This window comes from Orbicella faveolata, unplaced genomic scaffold (assembly GCF_042242905.1).
Source record: "Orbicella faveolata isolate gen_17 unplaced genomic scaffold, um_ofav_v1 contig_27, whole genome shotgun sequence".
NCBI lineage: Eukaryota > Metazoa > Cnidaria > Anthozoa > Scleractinia > Merulinidae > Orbicella > Orbicella faveolata.
Genome location: NW_028301555.1, coordinates 4,007,501 through 4,027,500, shown reverse-complemented (window position 1 = coordinate 4,027,500; position 20,000 = coordinate 4,007,501). Strand labels below are relative to the sequence as shown.

The following is a 20,000-nucleotide window of genomic DNA, read 5'->3' as shown; positions in this document are numbered from 1 at the left end:
TATTGCCAAGTTTCACCCCGAGTCCTTTAACCTTTCCTACGTTTGCTCCTACGTTGCCAACGTTAGCATTGATATTGCCAAGTTTCACCCCAAGTCCTTTAACCTTTCCTACGTTTGCTCCTACGTTGCCAACGTTAGCATTGATATTGCCAAGTTTCACCCCGAGTCCTTTAACCTTTCCTACGTTTGCTTCTACGTTGCCAACATTAGCATTGATATTGCCAAGTTTCACCCCGAGTCCTTTAACTTTTCCTACGTTTGCTCCTACGTTGCCAACGTTTGCTCCTACGTTGCCAACATTAGCATTGATATTGCCAAGTTTCACCCCGAGTCCTTTAACCTTTCCTACGTTTGCTCCTACGTTGCCAACATTAGCATTGATATTGCCAAGTTTCACCCCGAGTCCTTTAACCTTTCCTACGTTTGCTCCTACGTTGCCAACGTTAGCATTGATATTGCCAAGTTTAACCCCGAGTCCTTTAACTTGTCCAACGTTTGCTCCTAGCTTGCCAACGTTTGCTTCTACGTTGCCAACATTACCATTGATATTACCAAGTTTCACACCGAGTCCTGTAACCTTTCCTACGTTTGCTCCTACGTTGCCAACATTAGCATTGATATTGCCAAGTTTCACCCCGAGTCCTTTAACTTTTCCTACGTTTGCTCCTACGTTGCCAACGTTAGCATTGATATTGCCAAGTTTCACCCCGAGTCCTTTAACCTTTCCTACGTTTGCTTCTACGTTGCCAACATTAGCATTGATATTGCCAAGTTTCACCCCGAGTCCTTTAACTTTTCCTACGTTTGCTCCTACGTTGCCAACGTTTGCTCCTACGTTGCCAACATTAGCATTGATATTGCCAAGTTTCACCCCGAGTCCTTTAACCTTTCCTACGTTTGCTCCTACGTTGCCAACGTTAGCATTGATATTGCCAAGTTTCACCCCGAGTCCTTTAACTTGTCCAACGTTTGCTCCTAGCTTGCCAACGTTTGCTTCTACGTTGCCAACATTACCATTGATATTACCAAGTTTCACACCGAGTCCTGTAACCTTTCCTACGTTTGCTCCTACGTTGCCAACATTAGCATTGATATTGCCAAGTTTCACCCCGAGTCCTTTAACTTTTCCTACGTTTGCTCCTACGTTGCCAACGTTTGCTCCTACGTTGCCAACATTAGCATTGATATTGCCAAGTTTCACCCCGAGTCCTTTAACCTTTCCTACGTTTGCTCCTACGTTGCCAACGTTAGCATTGATATTGCCAAGTTTCACCCCGAGTCCTTTAACCTTTCCTACGTTTGCTTCTACGTTGCCAACATTAGCATTGATATTGCCAAGTTTCACCCCGAGTCCTTTAACTTTTCCTACGTTTGCTCCTACGTTGCCAACGTTTGCTCCTACGTTGCCAACATTAGCATTGATATTGCCAAGTTTCACCCCGAGTCCTTTAACCTTTCCTACGTTTGCTCCTACGTTGCCAACGTTAGCATTGATATTGCCAAGTTTCACCCCGAGTCCTTTAACCTTTCCTACGTTTGCTCCTACGTTGCCAACGTTAGCATTGATATTGCCAAGTTTCACCCCGAGTCCTTTAACCTTTCCTACGTTTGCTCCTACGTTGCCAACGTTTGCTCCTACGTTGCCAACATTAGCATTGATATTGCCAAGTTTCACCCCGAGTCCTTTAACCTTTCCTATGTTTGCTCCTACGTTGCCAACGTTAGCATTGATATTGCCAAGTTTCACCCCGAGTCCTTTAACTTGTCCAACGTTTGCTCCTAGCTTGCCAACGTTTGCTCCTACGTTGCCAACATTACCATTGATATTACCAAGTTTTACACCGAGTCCTGTAACCTTTCCTACGTTTGCTCCTACGTTGCCAACATTAGCATTGATATTGCCAAGTTTCACCCCGAGTCCTTTAATTTTTCCTACGTTTGCGCCTACGTTGCCAACGTTAGCATTGATATTGCCAAGTTTAACCCCGAGTCCTTTAACTTTTCCTACGTTTGCGCCTACGTTGCCAACGTTAGCATTGATATTGCCAAGTTTCACCCCGAGTCCTTTAACTTGTCCCACGTTTGCTCCTAGCTTGCCAACGTTTGCTTCTACGTTGCCAACATTACCATTGATATTACCGAGTTTCACACCGAGTCCTGTAACCTTTCCTACGTTTGCTCCTACGTTGCCAACGTTAGCATTGATATTGCCAAGTTTCACCCCGAGTCCTTTAACTTTGCCTACTTTTGCGCCTACGTTGCCAACATTAGCATTGATATTGCCAAGTTTCACCCCGAGTCCTTTAACTTGTCCCACGTTTGCTCCTAGCTTGCCAACGTTTGCTTCTACGTTGCCAACATTACCATTGATATTACCAAGTTTTACACCGAGTCCTGTAACCTTTCCTACGTTTGCTCCTACGTTGCCAACATTAGCATTGATATTGCCAAGTTTCACCCCGAGTCCTTTAACTTGTCCTGCGTTTGCTCCTAGCTTGCCAACGTTAGCATTGATATTGCCAAGTTTCACCCCGAGTCCTTTAACTTGTCCCACGTTTGCTCCTAGCTTGCCAACGTTAGCATTGATATTGCCAAGTTTCACCCCGAGTCCTTTAACTTGTCCTGCGTTTGCTCCTAGGTTGCCAACGTTAGGATTGATATTGCCAAGTTTAACCCCGAGTCCTTTAACTTGTCCCACGTTTGCTCCTAGCTTGCCAACGTTAGCATTGATATTGCCAAGTTTCACCCCGAGTCCTTTAACTTGTCCCACGTTTGCTCCTAGCTTGCCAACGTTTGCTTCTACGTTGCCAACATTGCCATTGATATTACCAAGTTTCACCCCGAGTCCTGTAACCTTTCCTACGTTTGCTCCTAGCTTGCCAACGTTAGCATTGATATTGCCAAGTTTCACCCCGAGTCCTTTAACTTGTCCCACGTTTGCTCCTAGCTTGCCAACGTTAGCATTGATATTGCCAAGTTTCACCCCGAGTCCTTTAACTTGTCCCACGTTTGCTCCTAGCTTGCCAACGTTTGTTTCTACGTTGCCAACATTGCCATTGATATTACCAAGTTTCACCCCGAGTCCTGTAACCTTTCCTACGTTTGCTCCTAGCTTGCCAACGTTAGCATTGATATTGCCAAGTTTCACCCCGAGTCCTTTAACTTGTCCTACGTTTGCTCCTAGCCCTCCAACGTTTGCTTCTACGTTGCCAACATTGCCATTGATATTACCAAGTTTCACACCGAGTCCTGTAACCTTTCCTACGTTTGCTCCTACCTTGCCAACGTTAGCATTGATATTACCAAGTTTCACCCCGAGCCCTTTAACTTGTCCTATGTTTCCTCCTAGCTTGCCAACGTTTGCTCCTACTTTGCCAACATTACCATTAATACTACCAAGTTTTACACCGAGTTCTGCAACCTTTCCTACGTTTGCTCCTAGCTTGCCAACGTTAGCATTGATATTGCCAAGTTTCACCCCGAGTCCTTTAACTTGTCCTATGTTTGCTCCTAGTTGGCCAGCTTTAGCATTGCCAAGTTTTACTCCGAGTCCTTGAACGTTGCCAGTGATCTTCCCCAGGCTCTCCAAGGTAGCAGTTCCTGTCTTAATTACTCCGTTGCCTACGCTGCCAGTGGTATAACCAACGCTAATCTTATGACCTTTGTTGACTTGTGTGCCTACAGCAACATTCCCTGTGTTGGCTCCTTGTTGGCCAACGTTGCCGGCAGTATTGCCAAAAGCGAGTTCTTGACCTTTTCCGCCTTGATTGCCGAGTGCAAGATTTGTCGTCTGCGCGCCTTGTAACCCAACACTGATAGCAGCGTTACCAAAGCCAATCTTTTGGCCTTTATTGACTTGAGTGCCGACTTTAACTTTTCCTTTGTTAACTCCTAGTTGACCAATATTGCCAAGTTTTACCCCGAGTCCTTTAACTTGTCCCACGTTTGCTCCTGCTTTGCCAACATTACCATTGATACTACCAAGTTTTACACCGAGTTCTGCAACCTTTTCTACGTTTGCTCCTAGCTTGCCAACGTTAGCATTGATATTGCCAAGTTTCACCCCGAGTCCTTTAACTTGTCCTATGTTTGCTCCTAGTTGGCCAGCTTTAGCATTGCCAAGTTTTACTCCGAGTCCTTGAACGTTGCCAGTGATCTTTCCCAGGCCCTTCAAGGCGGCCCCATTTATCTTTAATGACATGGATCCTACTTTGCCAAGACTGCCTGCAGTGTTGCCAGTGATCTTTCCCAGGCCTTTATAAGGTTGATTTCCCAAGGCAACAATTCCTGTTTTTATTCGTTCGTTGCCAACGCTGCCAGTGGTACAACCAACGCTATTCATATGGTCTTTGTTGACTTGTGTACCGACAGCAACATTCCCTGTGTTGCATCCTTGTTGGCCAACGTTTCCAGCAGTGTTTCCAAAAGTCATTTCTGGTCCTTTTTTGCTTGGATCGTCGACTGGGATATCTTCCAACTTGGTTTCCTGTTCTTCAGTGGTACTGATGGTACTTTCCTTGGAATTGTTTCCTTGTTAAGCGATAAAATAAAAGACAGTAAGTTACCCTTATTTATCTTAGGTTAGTGCATATAACATGGAAGCTAGTGAGTGGCCATTGGCGAGGATGACGAATTAAATGGTAGAAAAAAATTATTCAAATTAATATAACAAGATTAAACGGTGGCTGGGAGGACGCAACCCAGTTGGGTTTTGACAAGCGTGGTCAAGGAATTGACATCGTGCCTGGAGCTGTTGGTCAGAACGACATAGCCACGCTGCTTCTCAACTTAGAACGTGTTAGTTGGTAAGTGTGATTTTTTTTAATTGATTAAAAATACATAGAATTGTCTGACTCTGGCGTACAAAACTTTGAAAATGACGGATGGACCAAAGAACTTAACGGAGGACGGAAGGCTAGGAGTCGTATTTTAAATGGGAGCTTAAAACTATTGAAATAGCTTATATTTGTAGTAAAAAGCAAGAAAAAGTGAATTTTGTCTTTCGAAAGTGACAGAAAGAGTCCAAAACCCAAAGCCATTTTTCAAAATTGAACGTCCGCCATTTTGAACATCTTTCTTTCCGGTTACTTCCATAAAAAGAATGTCCTCCGCCATGTCGTGACGTCACAGCGCACATACTTTTTTCATGTCAACAAAATTTGTGACGAACTGCATTCAGCTTGGATTATGGCTGAGATCGAGCCTTATTCTTTTGAACCTATACTAGATAGTTCGGAGTCAGAGGAAGACGACATTAACGAGAGTCAAGATGAGCGCCGAGGAGGAAGTGTATGCGAGTGTTGTGCTAACTGGGAAGGGCAACAAGAGAAAGAATATTTATCGTGCAAGGAGATCGCGGAAGCCGCAAATAAAATTTCAGGTGAATAACACTTTTGTATTCAGCAGATGTTAATTATTTTGGCGCTGGAAAGCTAATAAACAGCCATAGAATCGGTGGGAAGAAAGTGTTGTTTGACTTATTTCATTTATTTCGTATTTTGTCGTAGCGTCCGTGGCAAGCGCAAATGGCAGCGAAATGGTTGCGATATAACCTGTCTATATTATTTCGGTTCAGACATAAAGACAGATCTACCGACTCCTAGATGTATAACACAGCACCTTCTCTTTCAAACGATTTCTTTACAAAGGGAAGACCGCTATCGTGGGTTTGGTCGTGGGTTTTGGTTACAAATAATTTGCCAGCTGTGAGATTTATTTCGAACGTTTCTTTGAGCTCGGTTAATCCTCCAACGTAAGATTCCATTATACACAAACGTAACATTTGAAGCTCTACAAACAGTGCTATATATAATTCGATTTGACAACAAAAATAAAATCTCAGCTGTTGTTGTCTCCTGAACTGTTGAAATTCGCGCGTTTTTCCCATGTGCACAGTGACGTCATGCTATGCGCCCAAGCCCTCAACATGGCTTCCAAAATGGCGGACGTTCAAATTGTTCTGGTACGGAGCTTTTTGCTGCTACAATCAGGTTAAAAGGTAAGTTCACATCCTAAAACATAGCGGTTTGATTACGACGTATCATGTGCTTTCGTAAGAACTACTTTTAAAAATTGTGTTTTCGCCTTCCGTTCTCCTTTAAGGTTAGCTTTTTAAAGACTGCTAAAACACTAGGTGAGAATTTTATCAGAATTGCACACCTAGAAAGCAGAAACATTGTTAACAAACTGCGACTTCGTGTTTTATGGGCAAAACGGAAGCAATAAATAAAAAACGAAGGACGATGTTTGAGCTCATATTTTCAAACACGGAGTAACGAACTGAAAATACGACGCGCAGCGGAGTATTATTGAAGACCTTCTAATTCCATCAAGTTTTTTAGAAATCTGATCAAACACTGACATGAGTATTTGATAAATTTTCTCAATCGAACTAAAACTAAGGAGTTCACGGAGATATAAAATCTTCTGGGCTAATTAAGATCAGATAGCCAAACACCGCAATAGTCGTGATTTTTAATTTTAAAGATTTTGAGAATACAGTGAAACCTGTATTAAGCGGACCCCGGTGGACCCTCATTAGTGTCCGCTTAATACAGGGTGTCCGCGCAAAACAGGTTCTAATATGTTATGCAATAATAGTTAATTATTAAGTAAACCCTTTTGTAACAGAGTGTAACACAGGGTAAGATCAAAGACTGCTCATAGCACAATGTCCAGTCAGTCAATGCATCAATCTGGAATAATCACTCAGCCTTAAAACGACTTCGCTGAACAATGTTAAAGGATTCTGAGGTGAGCGTTCAGAAGTAAAAAGCCCCTGAAGTGCCCTCTTATTGCAGGTTTTGTGCAACAAAATGGCTTAATATTGGTGTCCGCGTCCGCTTAACAGAGTTGTCCACTGAATGCAGGTTTATTTTACAGTAAATGTGGGAAGAAAATTTTGGGACTTCAGCTTGTGTCCACTTGATAGAGGGTGTCCGCTTAATATGGGGTCCGCTTAATACAGGTTTCACTGTAGCTGTTCACTTACACTTCGAAAACAAAGAGTAGTTCGTACTTCTGACTCCAATTCAAAGATTACCATAACATGGATTTTGAAAACTATAACAGGTATCGACAAAGCTAGAAATTATTATTAAAGACCTCCTGGAAGCATGGTATTCCTAAAGTGACTATTACTATTATTACTTCTAGTTTTAATAACATTTTTAATCATGAATCCTGGCTGGTTTGTTTTTAATTGTCTGCATGGGTTACAAGTTAAAATACCTGTCATTAGACATGAAAACGTCGCACGCGTACCAAATCAAAGCGACCGAGCTAACAATAACTAATAGACTTACCTGGGTCTTGGGAAATTTGAAGAAAGCTCTGCAATAGAAATGAAATAATTACAAATAAGAGATCGAATCATCCAATGCTTGTTGAAGCATTTAACCAGAAATATGACTGGATACGTCATCAACCGAGTTTTGATGTATCCAGCACTATTACTAACGACACAACAGCTCAAGGTCCCATCGGAAATACACATATACCGTGGTAGTATTTCAGAGGGGCAACAGAAATGAAAAGCCGTCAATTTTCTTTTTTCAGTCGTCTCAGGAATTCAATTATCTATTTACATCTAAACTTTCTTCCAAAACTTCGGAAAAACGATAAAAAAGTCGCATTTCGTGGACGATCGACAACTACTGCACTCTAATGGCTGATAGTATAAGGTAGCTTAGCCAATCAGATTGCAGCACTTGCATTAGTATACTAGTAGAATTCTACTAATACGTGATAGTCACGCATAGAAATAGCGAGCGAATAATCTAATCGTTGTAATATAAGTCTACTAGACGTTCCAAACTTTATCTAAATCCTTTTAACAGACACCTCGAAAACGCAAAGAAGCGGCCGCCATTTTGTTAACAAGCGCACACCGCTACGCTATTCACTCTCTGCAAGAGAATAGATAGTGAGTAGCGTAGCCAATCAGAGAACGGCATTCGTGATAGTACTTATATTGATATTGTACATATAACAACACTGTAGTAACAGTAACAACTTAGCCACGAGTACAGTAAAACACGTCGTGATTGCTATGACGATATATGGAATTACGTAGCATCTTTACCTCGGCTTGCTGATTGGTTCCTTTTGCATCACTGTGAGGAAACGATACAGCAAAAACCCAAAGTATCGAGAAGACGATAAAGAACTTCATTGTCCTTAAACGTAGGTAACAGAAATAGTAATTAATTAATTTAATATATATTTATCTATCGGCACTCATACACTTTAGTTATACAACGCTTTATCGTGGTATACGTAACAATTATTCCCCGTGCGCGCGTTGGATACGGTAGATAGCGAACGAGGCGTGTAGCGCCGAGCTGGCTATAACCATCTCATATCCAACAAGCGCGAGTGGAATAATTGTTTTGTTCAAAATGCTCTCAAAATACAGAAAACTAAACTAAACAAAATATAAAAACGCCCCATAAAATCAACCGTACGTTTACCAATTCTGGGCGGCCATCCCATGGGGCTAAAGACAATAGGAAACCCTCATCGGCACGGCCAAAAGGTGGCTGCTGCCGCTTAATAGAGGTGGCCAGTTAAGAGGGATTTTTTAAAAGGGATTTTATTTTATTTTATTAGCTTTGCCTTCATGATGCCAAAACAGCAACAACAACAACAACAACAACAACAACAACAACAACAACAACAAAAACATGGCAATCAATATGTAGAGGTTTATACTGCTGGCCTCTTAACAGAGATTCGATTGTTGTAATTTTCCAAGTAAAAAATAGGCGTTAATGTCTTAAATAAAAAAAAAATCAATATATAAACAAAGAAACAAAAGCAGAAATTTACAAAATATATTTACATTTATTAGAAGTGTGGAATAGGACTTTTGCAACAGTTGGTCACGTGACGTGCTTTCCAAGAACACACTGAGTCAGTCACTTGTAATGCATTATGTTAGAAATGGAAAAAAAATAAGCTTACATGCAAATTTTCAGATCCTTTAAGAGGGAATTTTAATGACGTTAGAAATTAGGGTTTTGTATTGGAAGAGGCGTTGCCCTCCACTCACGCTCCAGAGGTTTTCCATACAAATCCTTGGAATTGTCCAAGTTTTCAAACTGCCATAAAACCCTTGCCTTTCGGTTCAGTTGGCTAGAATATAATATTCCATTCTTCCTAATATTATACCCCTCTTTCTATCTCCAATGATTAAATGACAACAGCTTCCTTTGGTACTAATTACCAACGGAAAAGGTTTTTGGAGGGGAAAGTTTCTTCACTTCCATTCAAGACCTTCTAATTTTTGCAAGATTCAAATCGCCATTAAATCGCAACCTTGCACGGCATTGGTGTGAAAATTTGAGTTCTGGTTATTTAAAACATGCCCTTTCCAGTTCTGAAATTCATATAGCTGTAGGTAACAGTTTAACATAGCCACAGACATTTCACATGTCACTGATAGCCTTGAAACACGGTTTTTATACATCCAGTCAGATATCTAAACTTTCTCAATTTGGTATTTTTTTTTTTTTACCCCTGATATATAAATGGCCTTTGCGAAACATCGAGTCAGTCGATTTGGTTCTTAGTACCGGCCTGCTGGTTCGATAGTGTATCCAAAACGAAACAGGCCTGTTAACCAGATCTCAAAGTCCATTCTCAAATATATTCCAGAAAATTCCTCATTACCGAAAATTCTATTATGCCATTTACGAGTCTTATCTAGGGCTGGAAAATGCCATTTGATCAGCGGGAATTAATTTTGGTAGCTACTGTTCTTATTCTCTTAGCCAGACCCTCTACTTGAAAACAGGCAATCAACCTCTGATTAAAGCGTAATTAAAGGTGTATAAGTTTTTGCTTTGAAGGCGGAAAACGCTTTTGAACATGCACTTCTTCTCATCCCTTGCCTGGGCTTATCTTCCACAGGGACGTAAGTTGCTTTAAGGTACGTAAAGCGGCTTAAAGTTAAAATAGGGAGCTTGAGCAAACCACGACGGCAACGGCAACGGGAACGCTACCAAACAAAAGGTTTAATGAGGAGAATGGCGGTGCACGTGCGTTATAAATATTTGTACATTTCTTTGCCGTCCTCTGCACGACAACAACGTGATATAGCTATGTTCTGCGTAGTCTGGAGGAAACAAACGGCGGCGGCTAATTTTTCGTATTTTCATTCAGAATTGAACTCTGGCGTTACATATTTAGCTTGAGCAAGTTTTGAGAGCAATAGGCGTACTGAACAGATCTAGACAATTACGAAATTCGAAGTTAAAATATAAATTCATTTTTTTACAAGGCGTTGTCCTCGGAGTCGCCGTCGTCATTGCTTAAGTTTTCTAACAACGTGAAATTACTTATTTACGTTGCCGCGACATTACCAAACGCATAGCAAATACTGCTGAGACAACGTTTAGTATAGAGTTTGATTCCGAGATGAAAAAAGGGACCTTCCTCGATATCCAGTTCTTCAAAGTTTATCTCTGGTACCAATTTTCAATTTTCATCCTTTGACTAAAAGTTTTTATTGAGCAGATATAAAGAAGCTTGCTTACCTTCGACAGTGTAGCCGGGTACGTGTGCTTTGTTTTCAAGCTCTGCTGAATTGGTGCCAGCTGGAGGTTGCAACTTGATTTTAAAAATGTTCAGCATGCAATGTTTTATTCAAAATGAACAATAAAGTAAGGACGCTTTTCGAGTACTTAGCGTTTTAGATCAATTTCATGTCTCTCTAGCTTCTGTAAATAACAATTTAACAATAAAATGCCAATTTTTTCAAACACCAGCTTGTCACCATTGCACGGAAAGCAGTGTTTCTTTCCAAATGCCCTTTTTTGCCAATCTCTGAGAGATTATTTCAAAAGAACCAGTCTGTTGTAAGTTGGAGTATTTTAGATAACCAATGCTCAAACTGTATAGTTACACGTGTGTAAAATGCTATTACTAAAAGAGGGACAACAATTAATAACACGCCTTTTCGGAACCATATTACGTCTTCAGTTAAGTTGTCTGCTTGAAATGTCACTACGAAAACGAAAAGACGGCGTTTTCCGATTCCTCCGGTTTGAAGAGTGTTTCCGGAAAGCTTCGCTTTCGTGACGGATCACTGTGGACGGTAGGCCTAACCGAAGAAATCAGTAAAGCTGCGTTTTCAAATTCCTCCGGCGTAGTGTGGACAAGGCCGCACTTTGCTCATTACAATGGGCTGAAACGTGACTGTAGGAACGCAAGAGCAATTGTTTGATTTGACCCTCTATCGATCTGATAGTCAGCCTGATCTTGTGTTTCTTCAAATTTTTATCATGAGGACAAATTTTCCATCTTACTAGCTCTAAAAACAATTCAGTGAACAAATAACATAAAGCCTTCCTCAGACGAATGAAGTTAGGCAGCTGCTGTTTTCAACTCCACAGATGTCAGTAAGTATTGGCATCTGTAATTGACAGCTGTCAGTTACATGTATGACAGTTACAAAATTAAGACCGGTCTTAGAGCAAACAAAGTCACAGATTAATTTTTTTTAAATTTTTCTAACGTCTGGAATTTTATTATTAAATTCCTACGCAGTAGATGCGTTGTTATCCTCCGAAATGCTTACTTCAAACAGCTTGATATCAGCATTGCGACAAACTGCAAGGAGAATAATTGTTACCAAACGCCAATTTTTTCCCCAGTTTCAAAGAAACAAACTATTGTTTGCTGGAAAGTGGTTATTTCAGATAACCATAGCAATACGTTTTACGCAAAGCCTTACTGGCATGAAACGGCACTTGGAAACATCAATTTGTCAATAGCCATTTTCTTCATCTCTCTGACAGGTTTTTTTTAATCTTCTCATTCCGTCCTTCTGACAACCAAGTTTATCAATAAAATTGCAGAACTGAAAGGAAAATTTCCGTGCTAACCACATGCTCCGCAAATTAGTACTAATTCAACCCACTTATAATGCCTTGCTTCGTTTTGTATTGTTTCTTAAAAATTGAGGTCTTTGATCATAACTTTATGTCTTCCTTACTTGTGTAAATCAAAATAATTAAATTTCTTGGTAACTCTTACGTTGTTATTTTCGAAATGGTTCGTCAGGTTTAGTGGCGAGAAAGTTTGTCTTCAACCAATGTGGCCCAGATTTGATAGCGGCCTGGGGCCCGTTTCTAGACTTGCCACAATTGACCTCAAGAATTTCATGGTAGAATATGTTAGGCCGCGAAGCGGCTGAGCGACCGGCGGGGTATTGAATAAACAAGACGAAGGACTTTTCTGAAAGTCTAGCCCGTTTCTTGAAGGTCCCGAAATGTTTTGGCACCCGGAAAGCCGTAACAAAATCTAAAACCTTATGCTAGATTACAGAGCTATTCACATACTCTTAATATGAGGTTCCCTTCATACAAGAAGTTTCAGACGTATACATTATTACACCTCTTTATTTTTAGCTACAGGTCAATTAAAAATAGCTTGCATAAAACGTTTCCGGGGCTTTCGAGAAACAGGCCCCAGGTGCCACATGTGGGTTGAGTTTTGTTTTTTTGTTAGTTATCGTCGAGGATTTTTTGCCGGGCTTTCCAGTTTCCCCACCCCCTCCTGAAAACCAACACTTTTCCAAATTCCCATTCCACCCGGATAGAGGACCTGCATGAAAACCTGCCAAAGCTGATGTGGCTGAGTGATGAGAAAATAGCTTGAGGTGGGATTACCTTGGGATTAAGGTCTCCTGGGGCGGGTTGGGGGGATCTAAGGGGGGGGGGGTTTAGGGGTTTGGTCGAAACCCCTTAATTAAAAAAAATGAGACATTATATACACTGACTTGGCCTCAGAATGCCTGACATCCCATTTCCGAGGATCTCAATTTTTAAAATTCTCAGGGGCACAAAGCCCCTGGACCCCCTACAGAGGACCGCATTCAGCTGGCTGTATTTCGAACTGTATTTCATCTCTAAAACTCAATATCTGCCCCAAGCCCACATATGGGATTACCTTTGTTACACTTAATCCTCTCTTATTCCTGTTAGAGGGATGTTTAGCATTCCTGGTGTAAGGATGTTTTTCATTTATTCCTAGGAATACAGTAAGGTTCTTAATATCTCAAATATATTGTGAGTAATGTATCAGTCAGTACAAAACTTCCACACCTCCCCCCCCCTGCCCCCAGGGCAACCCCCAGGCATTAGATATTTCCAATTTTCAGTTAGTCAAATTCCCATCCCCCAGGCCAAAAATTATGTTCAAATGCCCCCTTTTGGGTTATACTAGGGGGTCAAATGTAGCTACCCCAGGGACATGCATGGTAAAATCAGTCATGGGAAGAACCCAACTCATCCCGAATACCCACTTTGAACTTCTACAGTGCCACAACTATTGCTTATATATCATTAAAATATAAAAGTAATTAAATTTTGACAAGCAAAACAGGGGTTTCATTAAGGGCCAGGCACTGCACGGGCAAATTGACCAGCTGTGAGGATGATTTTGCCTGCCTGGTTTATTTAACCTTCCAGAGGAGAGTTTTTCTTATAACGAAATTCAGTTCAAAAAGTTTTGCCCACCTGTGAAAACCAGTTACCCTCCTACTGTAAACATTAATGAAACCCTTGGCAAAAGGCATATCAGTTTACCTTCATATACAACACAAAGTTTTCCAAGGCCTTTTTTGGAAGCCCCAACATTGTCTATTGATGATGTTTTCTTGCTTCACTATGTTCAGGACGTACAGGTTTAAAATCCTCCCCACAACTCTCATATGGTGCCAAATACCCCACCCCAATATCAACCACAAACGTCAAATTTCCACCTTTCAGAGCACACAAACTAGTGAATATTGACCTGGGTATAAATAATACACAGGGGAAATTATGCTGATGATTCTATTTGATCACTACTTACAGTTCTACATTAAAATTCATAACATACATAAAGTTACCTCAATTGTTGTTTTCACCATACAGTGCGCACAATTCAACACTACACTGGAGCTGAGTTTGTCAGATGGCTGATAGGAAAAAACTGAAAAGCACATTCAAGGGAAACTAAGTTTAAGTTATGGAGATAGTGGGGAGTTTGAGACTGAGGTCTCTAACTGTGCTTGCAATATTCTTAAGATTTTAAAAGCCCTACAACATTCCCATACATTTCTTTATATTTGGAATGCCTCTAAGTGGATGGGAAAAATACACCCCTTCCCAGCTCCTTGCTCATAGGAAAAAATAAAGACCCATCCCATCAAAATGTAACGATGACTATATCATCCACTCAATAGTAACGATCACTGTTCATGACCAGGAGCCAATGACTTCATTCTCCCCTCTCCCCGGAAAAATTGACAAATTAAAGAAGCAAACACAAAGTTCTGTCCCTCCCCCACTACCAATGAAGGAGTGCAAGCAGTCCCCTGACCCAAGCAGAACCCCCGTTACCTGGTCGAAATATTTGTAATCTTAACTCCAGGGTACACTGAAAGGGGTCAATATTCAATGGAACTGCTGGTACAGCTCCTCAGGTACAGTGTAACAAAACACCATGGAACTAACAACTTTACTCCTTGCCAAAAGTGTTATAAATTATCTGTATCCCCATTGAAAACAAAATTGTTTATTTCTATTTGTGCCTTTTAAAAGTGAAAGCTTAAATGGCTAAAACTATAAGGGCTTAAATATTTATCACGTGATCCGCCGCCATTTTGTCAGGTAAACAAAAACAAAAACGCCTGAGAAATCATAGTTAACACAGTGTTTACCTTTCTCGATCAAACTTTCAAGGTCCTCTGCTATAGCAGCCTTCTTCACGATGCTTCCATGTAAAGACACGTTACAAAGCATTTTATATTCTTTGCTCGTCTTCTATCTCACAGGCAGCCGTCAAGGACGACGATAAATGTGAGCGAAATTGTCCGCGAAATTACTAAGCGGGGCACAAATGAAACCGCTGACCACGGAAGACTGATCCCCGACTACCGGCGAACAGTCCCCGGGAGACTAAAACGGTTTGGGGGACCCCCAGCAAATAATTATAAATTCAAAGGTGAGGTCGATTCCGAAAGTAATCAGTGAAAATGGATCGATTTGAGTTGAAATCTTAAGACCTGAAAGATTCTCGGGGTCCATGCGATATAATTTTGGTGGCAAAAAATGGAAAACAGTTCGAAGCTCACAGACACATTCTTTCAGAAGCAAGTCCTTTCTTTGAGAAGCTTTTCAACAGCGACATGAAGGAGAGTAGAGACGGAGTTGTTCAAATGGAAATATTTACCCAGTCTCAAATGGCAGATATTCTCGTGTTTATTTACACTGGCAGCATAGAGATTTCGAATCTACAGAAACTTGAGGACTTGGTTGCAGTCGCTGATTATTTGCTCCTTAAAGGCTTGAAGTTTATCGCCCAGAAATTTACTGCTCAGAACTTGTCATCTGCGAATTGTATTTCATATTATTACCTAACAGAGAAATTTAATTGCGAAGAGCTGATCAACAGTAGCCGGAAGTTTATCCATTTGAACTTTGCGGCCGTCGCCGAATCAGAAGGGTTTAAGAATCTGCCGAGTGACGAGGTTGAAAAATGGATTTCAAGCGAACACATAGTCATAAGCGAAGAGGAAGATGTGCTTAAAGTTCTGTTGAAGTGGATTAATCAAGAAAAGAGCCAGCGAGGTGTGAAATTCGGAGAACTTTTTCCGTCACGTACGACTGACTTGCATGTCGCGTGACTTTTTAGTGACTGATATCGTGACCAACGTTCTTGTCCAGGAAAATAAGAACTGCCTTGATAGCGTGACTAGCGCTTTGAAATGGGTTGATCGAGCGGCCGATTGCCACGTGTCACGGCCACATCGACCAAGGGAGGTTCTTGAGTCGACTATTATCGTGGCTTGTGGAGTGTCAAAACCTTTCGAATGTTTTTGTTATCTACCTGGGAAAGGTGATTGGTACCGTTTTCCAACGATCGAGTGTGAGGAAGTACCGTTTTGTGGACGTATAAAGCGCGTAGTTTCACATCGAGGTCAGCTGTACGCCATTTTTGACAGAATTTATAAATCAAAATGTTATGACCCAGATTTAAATCACTGGTATCCAGCGCCCTGGGCAAAAAGGCGGGATCCACACGTAGTATTAATTGAAGAGGGCTCAATTGTTGACGAGGTTTTGGTTGTGAAAAACCAAATGTGTTTTATTTCCGAATTTCTCATTCGAGGCTACGAGACCACGCCCGGAAACGTTTGTAAATACAATCTTGAGTCAAATTCAATTTCTTAACCACTGCATTGGGTTAAAAGACAATCTTCTCGCCTGTGATAAGTACATCTTCGCTATTGGAGGATATATGCTATTGGAAGGCAATGAATTTTCAGTCCGTTCGGAGGCCGCTCGATTTGACACGGTTGAAAATAAATGGGAGGCAATTGCACCCATTCAAGAAGCGAGATTTTACGCTTTTGGCATGGTCGCAAACAACAAGATTTTCATTGGGGCAGGAGTTGGAAAAAACAGCAAACATTTGAAAACCTGTGAAGTGTACAACATGTTGGTAGACGAGTGGCAGTCCATAGCAAGTTTGACGGTTCCTCGTCAGCAAGGCAACATGGTATTGGTCAATGAAACGCTGTACGTTCTGGGTGGGTATTCGCAAGGTTTGTTTTCCCCCCTAGTTGAGTGTTACGACCATGAGGAAGACCGGTGGAACGAGAAGACTCTGATACCTTCCGCCAAGGAAATAAAATGTCGCTTTTTTACGTTCAAGGCGACTTATCTAAATGTTTTCAAAGAATCTTTGAATAAGCTGAAAGTCCCTGGAGACATTGGCAATGAAATGAAAAGTTAAACACAGTATCGAGCAAATCTTGTGGTGCTAACAGCCTACAAGCTGTTCAGTCAGCGGTTGATCGTTTCAGTGGCATGAAACAAAAATGACCACTCTGCTAGCAGTAACAGACAGTTCGATGTCGCGCAAAATATCGTTTCCAACAAACATTGCCTGTTGCTATCAGTCTCTAGTTAGTCTCAAGAACTGAGGAGATAGATCATTCCAAAAAACAAATAGTATTAATCCTGTTTTTATTGTTTTTATTTTTTTAAATAAACACTATTAAGTTATAATCAGAAATAGAAGGTTAAGAATGCAATACACGAAGAGACCACACTAACAGCTTACGCGAGAATGATCTTCCATGCAACTATAGTTTTAGAAAAGTCGTTTCTCGCACTAAACCACTACAGCCATTTAACAAAATAGTCTTACCTACATTATAAACTAGTTTAATTGAAAAGGACTAAAGATTATGAAACAAATGAAAGAATTCGCTGCATGTGTGCATAGCAAAAATGTCCCAAGGACCTGCGCTCAAATGATAGGGTCACCGTGTTCGTTTAGGAGAAAACGACCATTTCTCTGTCGAGTTTTGCTTGAAGGAAATCTCTTAATGGTGGGTACCAAATGTCAGATCTAGTAACGGCTTCTAGTCTCCCCTTACAGCCGTTCTTTCCACTCATTCATAAAAACTGATAAGTTTTCATCAAATTTTCCTTCTACATTACGGTAAAACATCGTTGAGATCACAGTGACCACAAATGCTTCTTCCAGCCTTGTTAAACTATTTCAATTTTCCTGGCATGACTTTTCTTCAGTCAATTCTCCCTGACTCAAAATCAAATTCCCTGAGTGGACTTTTCCCTGACCTTGAAGAAGTTTATTCCCTGATCACTTCGTGACCTGTAGCAACCCTGCGTTTCTCGCATACGAGACTGACCAACCTCTTTCCTAGGTCTCGAGGTAGAGAGAGGACCCTGGGAACGAGATTGGAGACTGCAGACAGGACATTGGAGACATTGCAGACATTGCAGACGCGTAAATTACGTAACATTACAAGACTGATGCTGAGCACGCGTAATTATTGTGACGTCAGCGTTTACAAAGTTAACGTATTCGTTATTTCATAGTTTATCTTGTACTAATTTATCCCCTTTGAGGGCGTTTACGAAACATACGTTTTACATATACCGTTTACGAGTAGACAAATGGCAAAATATGTAAAAATATATTAGTTTTCAGATGGAAATGTTTCTGTGTGAATGGAGCCCTAGATCGTTTGGTATCCAGCTCTGTTTCTGCAACAGCAATACACTCCTACAATTAACAGCACGAGGAGGACACCACCAGCGGCGATCGCAATTATTTCCCAGGTTTTAAGTCCTTTATTACCGGACTGCTTGGCCGCTGATTAGAGAAATTGAAAAGAAAAATATTCTTTATTGTAAAAAAACTTGCTAGAACACCACCAACTGTGTCTGAGATTACGCCAACTCTACAACCCCCTCCCCCCCCCCCCCCCCCAATTTGCTGGACCCGCAATATCTAGAAAAGTTTGCTTTTCTTTTGTTAAAAGTTGTTAATAAAGCGAACAAAGAGCTTTTACAACACTAGTGGCCTTATTCAAAAGTTTCATCTCTTTTGGAAGACGTTTGTGGCCTTAATAGAAGCTATAAAATTACTACAGGTACTGTAAAAGCGCCTTCAACAGTTACGAGATAACATGACCGAACTGGCCTCGGCAGTCCCCTTGAAATGCTCAAACCACGGAAAAAGACAACAGGTGAAAAGGAAAAGGGTTTTTTTTTTAATCAACTCTCAGATCCATAGATACTCTTACAGTGCGCCGCTTTGGCTACCTGTGGTAATACTGTTAATTCAACTCAATCAACATCTCTATCTTCAGAACCGGGGTCATCGCTTTCCTGTAAGTTGCGACCACTGTGCAGCGTTTCACGTAATATATCAAAAACTAGAGACAGTATTTTATCGGGATATCCAAACACTGAGAGGAGAGTTAATACGATGCCAAGTGGAGTGTTTTTTGACGAAATTCGAGTGTTTAGAGAACCAATGAAACACTGTCTCAAGTGTTTGATATATCTTCTCAATCAAAACAAGAAGTAAGAAGTAAACAGAGATGTAAAATCGTTAAAATATATGCTAATTAAGAGCGGGTGTCCAAACGTCCTTCATGGTTGCGATTTTCTTGGATTTAACTTGATGAATTATTAAGATTGCCTGCCAGTAAAAATCAGACAAATTCTTAATTTCGCGGCAAGGGTCGAAAATTCGATTTCGCTCATTTTCCTATGGTAGATAGGCTAGGGCATGACAAAAACTACTGGATAGTTTTTTTGGCAAAATATCCTTTTATTTCAAGGAAATATGCAAATTACCAAATTCCGTTAAAATCGTCATTTGACGCACCATTTTATTAAACAAGTTTGAGAGCCTCGCATGCAAAACCACATCATTCTTCCGTCTTTAAAACACTCAAATATTTTTGTGCAATGTTTAATTGTGTACTGGGTTGATTTTAGGGAATGTTGCGGTTTTTGTTGGCTGCAAAATAATTAAATTTCGAAGATATGTATTTCATTCACTTAAAAGTACTTCGTAAAAATAATTGATTTTCACCATGTGCGAAACCTTCAAATGGATCAAGCTTCTGGTGGTTGAATCTCAGAAGGATGGTCTACAGATTACTGTAAAAAATTTCTTTGGGCAAATGATTGTGAGCGACGCGAGAGATTTTCAAAGTATGTTAAAATTGCAGATATTTGACCATCCGTCGTCAAATTTCAATTTACGGGCTAGACATATATTTTAGCACGCGCCGCATGTCTTCAGCTATATTAAGTTGAAATAGACACAGAGCTGATAATTTCGAAATGTTCTAACCTTATTTGCTGTAAAAGGCAGGTCCAAAAGCCGATTTGACGTGTTTCTGTCTCCATTCGTCGCACATAAAGCAGAACTTTGCTTTTGTTTACTCAACGTCCGATGTACATCGCCAACTGTCAACTTATTTAACGTTCGAATACCATGAATCTATGACCCTCTTTCGACACATATGATCACCACGGCTATCTTTAAAATAGGGAACGGGGAATCGGGGAATCGGGGAATCGGGGAATCGGGGAATCGGGGAATCGGGGAATCGGGGAATGGGAACGGGGAACGGGGAACGGGGAATCTTTAAAATGAGGAATCTTTAAAAGCGG

The 20,000-nt window shown here is 40.9% G+C and overlaps 2 protein-coding genes and 1 pseudogene across 2 annotated transcripts in view; 1 reads left to right on the top strand and 2 right to left on the bottom strand.

Moving 5' to 3' along the window:
* Window positions 1-11,355, bottom strand: part of LOC110053370 (uncharacterized) — a 13,481-nt gene extending 2,126 nt beyond the window's left edge. Inside the window, exons 1-4 of the mRNA XM_089296880.1 lie at window positions 10,539-11,355; window positions 8,084-8,177; window positions 7,305-7,332; window positions 1-4,530 (exon numbers count right to left, since the gene is read on the bottom strand). The exon at window positions 1-4,530 is cut by the window's left edge and continues 2,126 nt beyond it. Coding sequence (XP_089153006.1) covers window positions 1-4,530; window positions 7,305-7,332; window positions 8,084-8,173 — 4,648 coding nt within the window. The 5' untranslated portion in view covers window positions 8,174-8,177; window positions 10,539-11,355. The remainder of the gene's footprint in view (window positions 4,531-7,304; window positions 7,333-8,083; window positions 8,178-10,538) is intronic.
* Window positions 11,356-15,052: 3,697 nt separating this feature from the next.
* Window positions 15,053-18,022, top strand: LOC149107205 (kelch-like protein 3; annotated as a pseudogene).
* The window catches only part of LOC110053371 (uncharacterized), a 21,434-nt gene continuing 18,438 nt past the window's right edge, over window positions 17,005-20,000 (bottom strand). Inside the window, exon 8 of the mRNA XM_020759593.2 lies at window positions 17,005-18,180. Within this exon, the coding sequence (XP_020615252.1) occupies window positions 18,044-18,180 (137 nt within the window). The 3' untranslated portion in view covers window positions 17,005-18,043. The remainder of the gene's footprint in view (window positions 18,181-20,000) is intronic.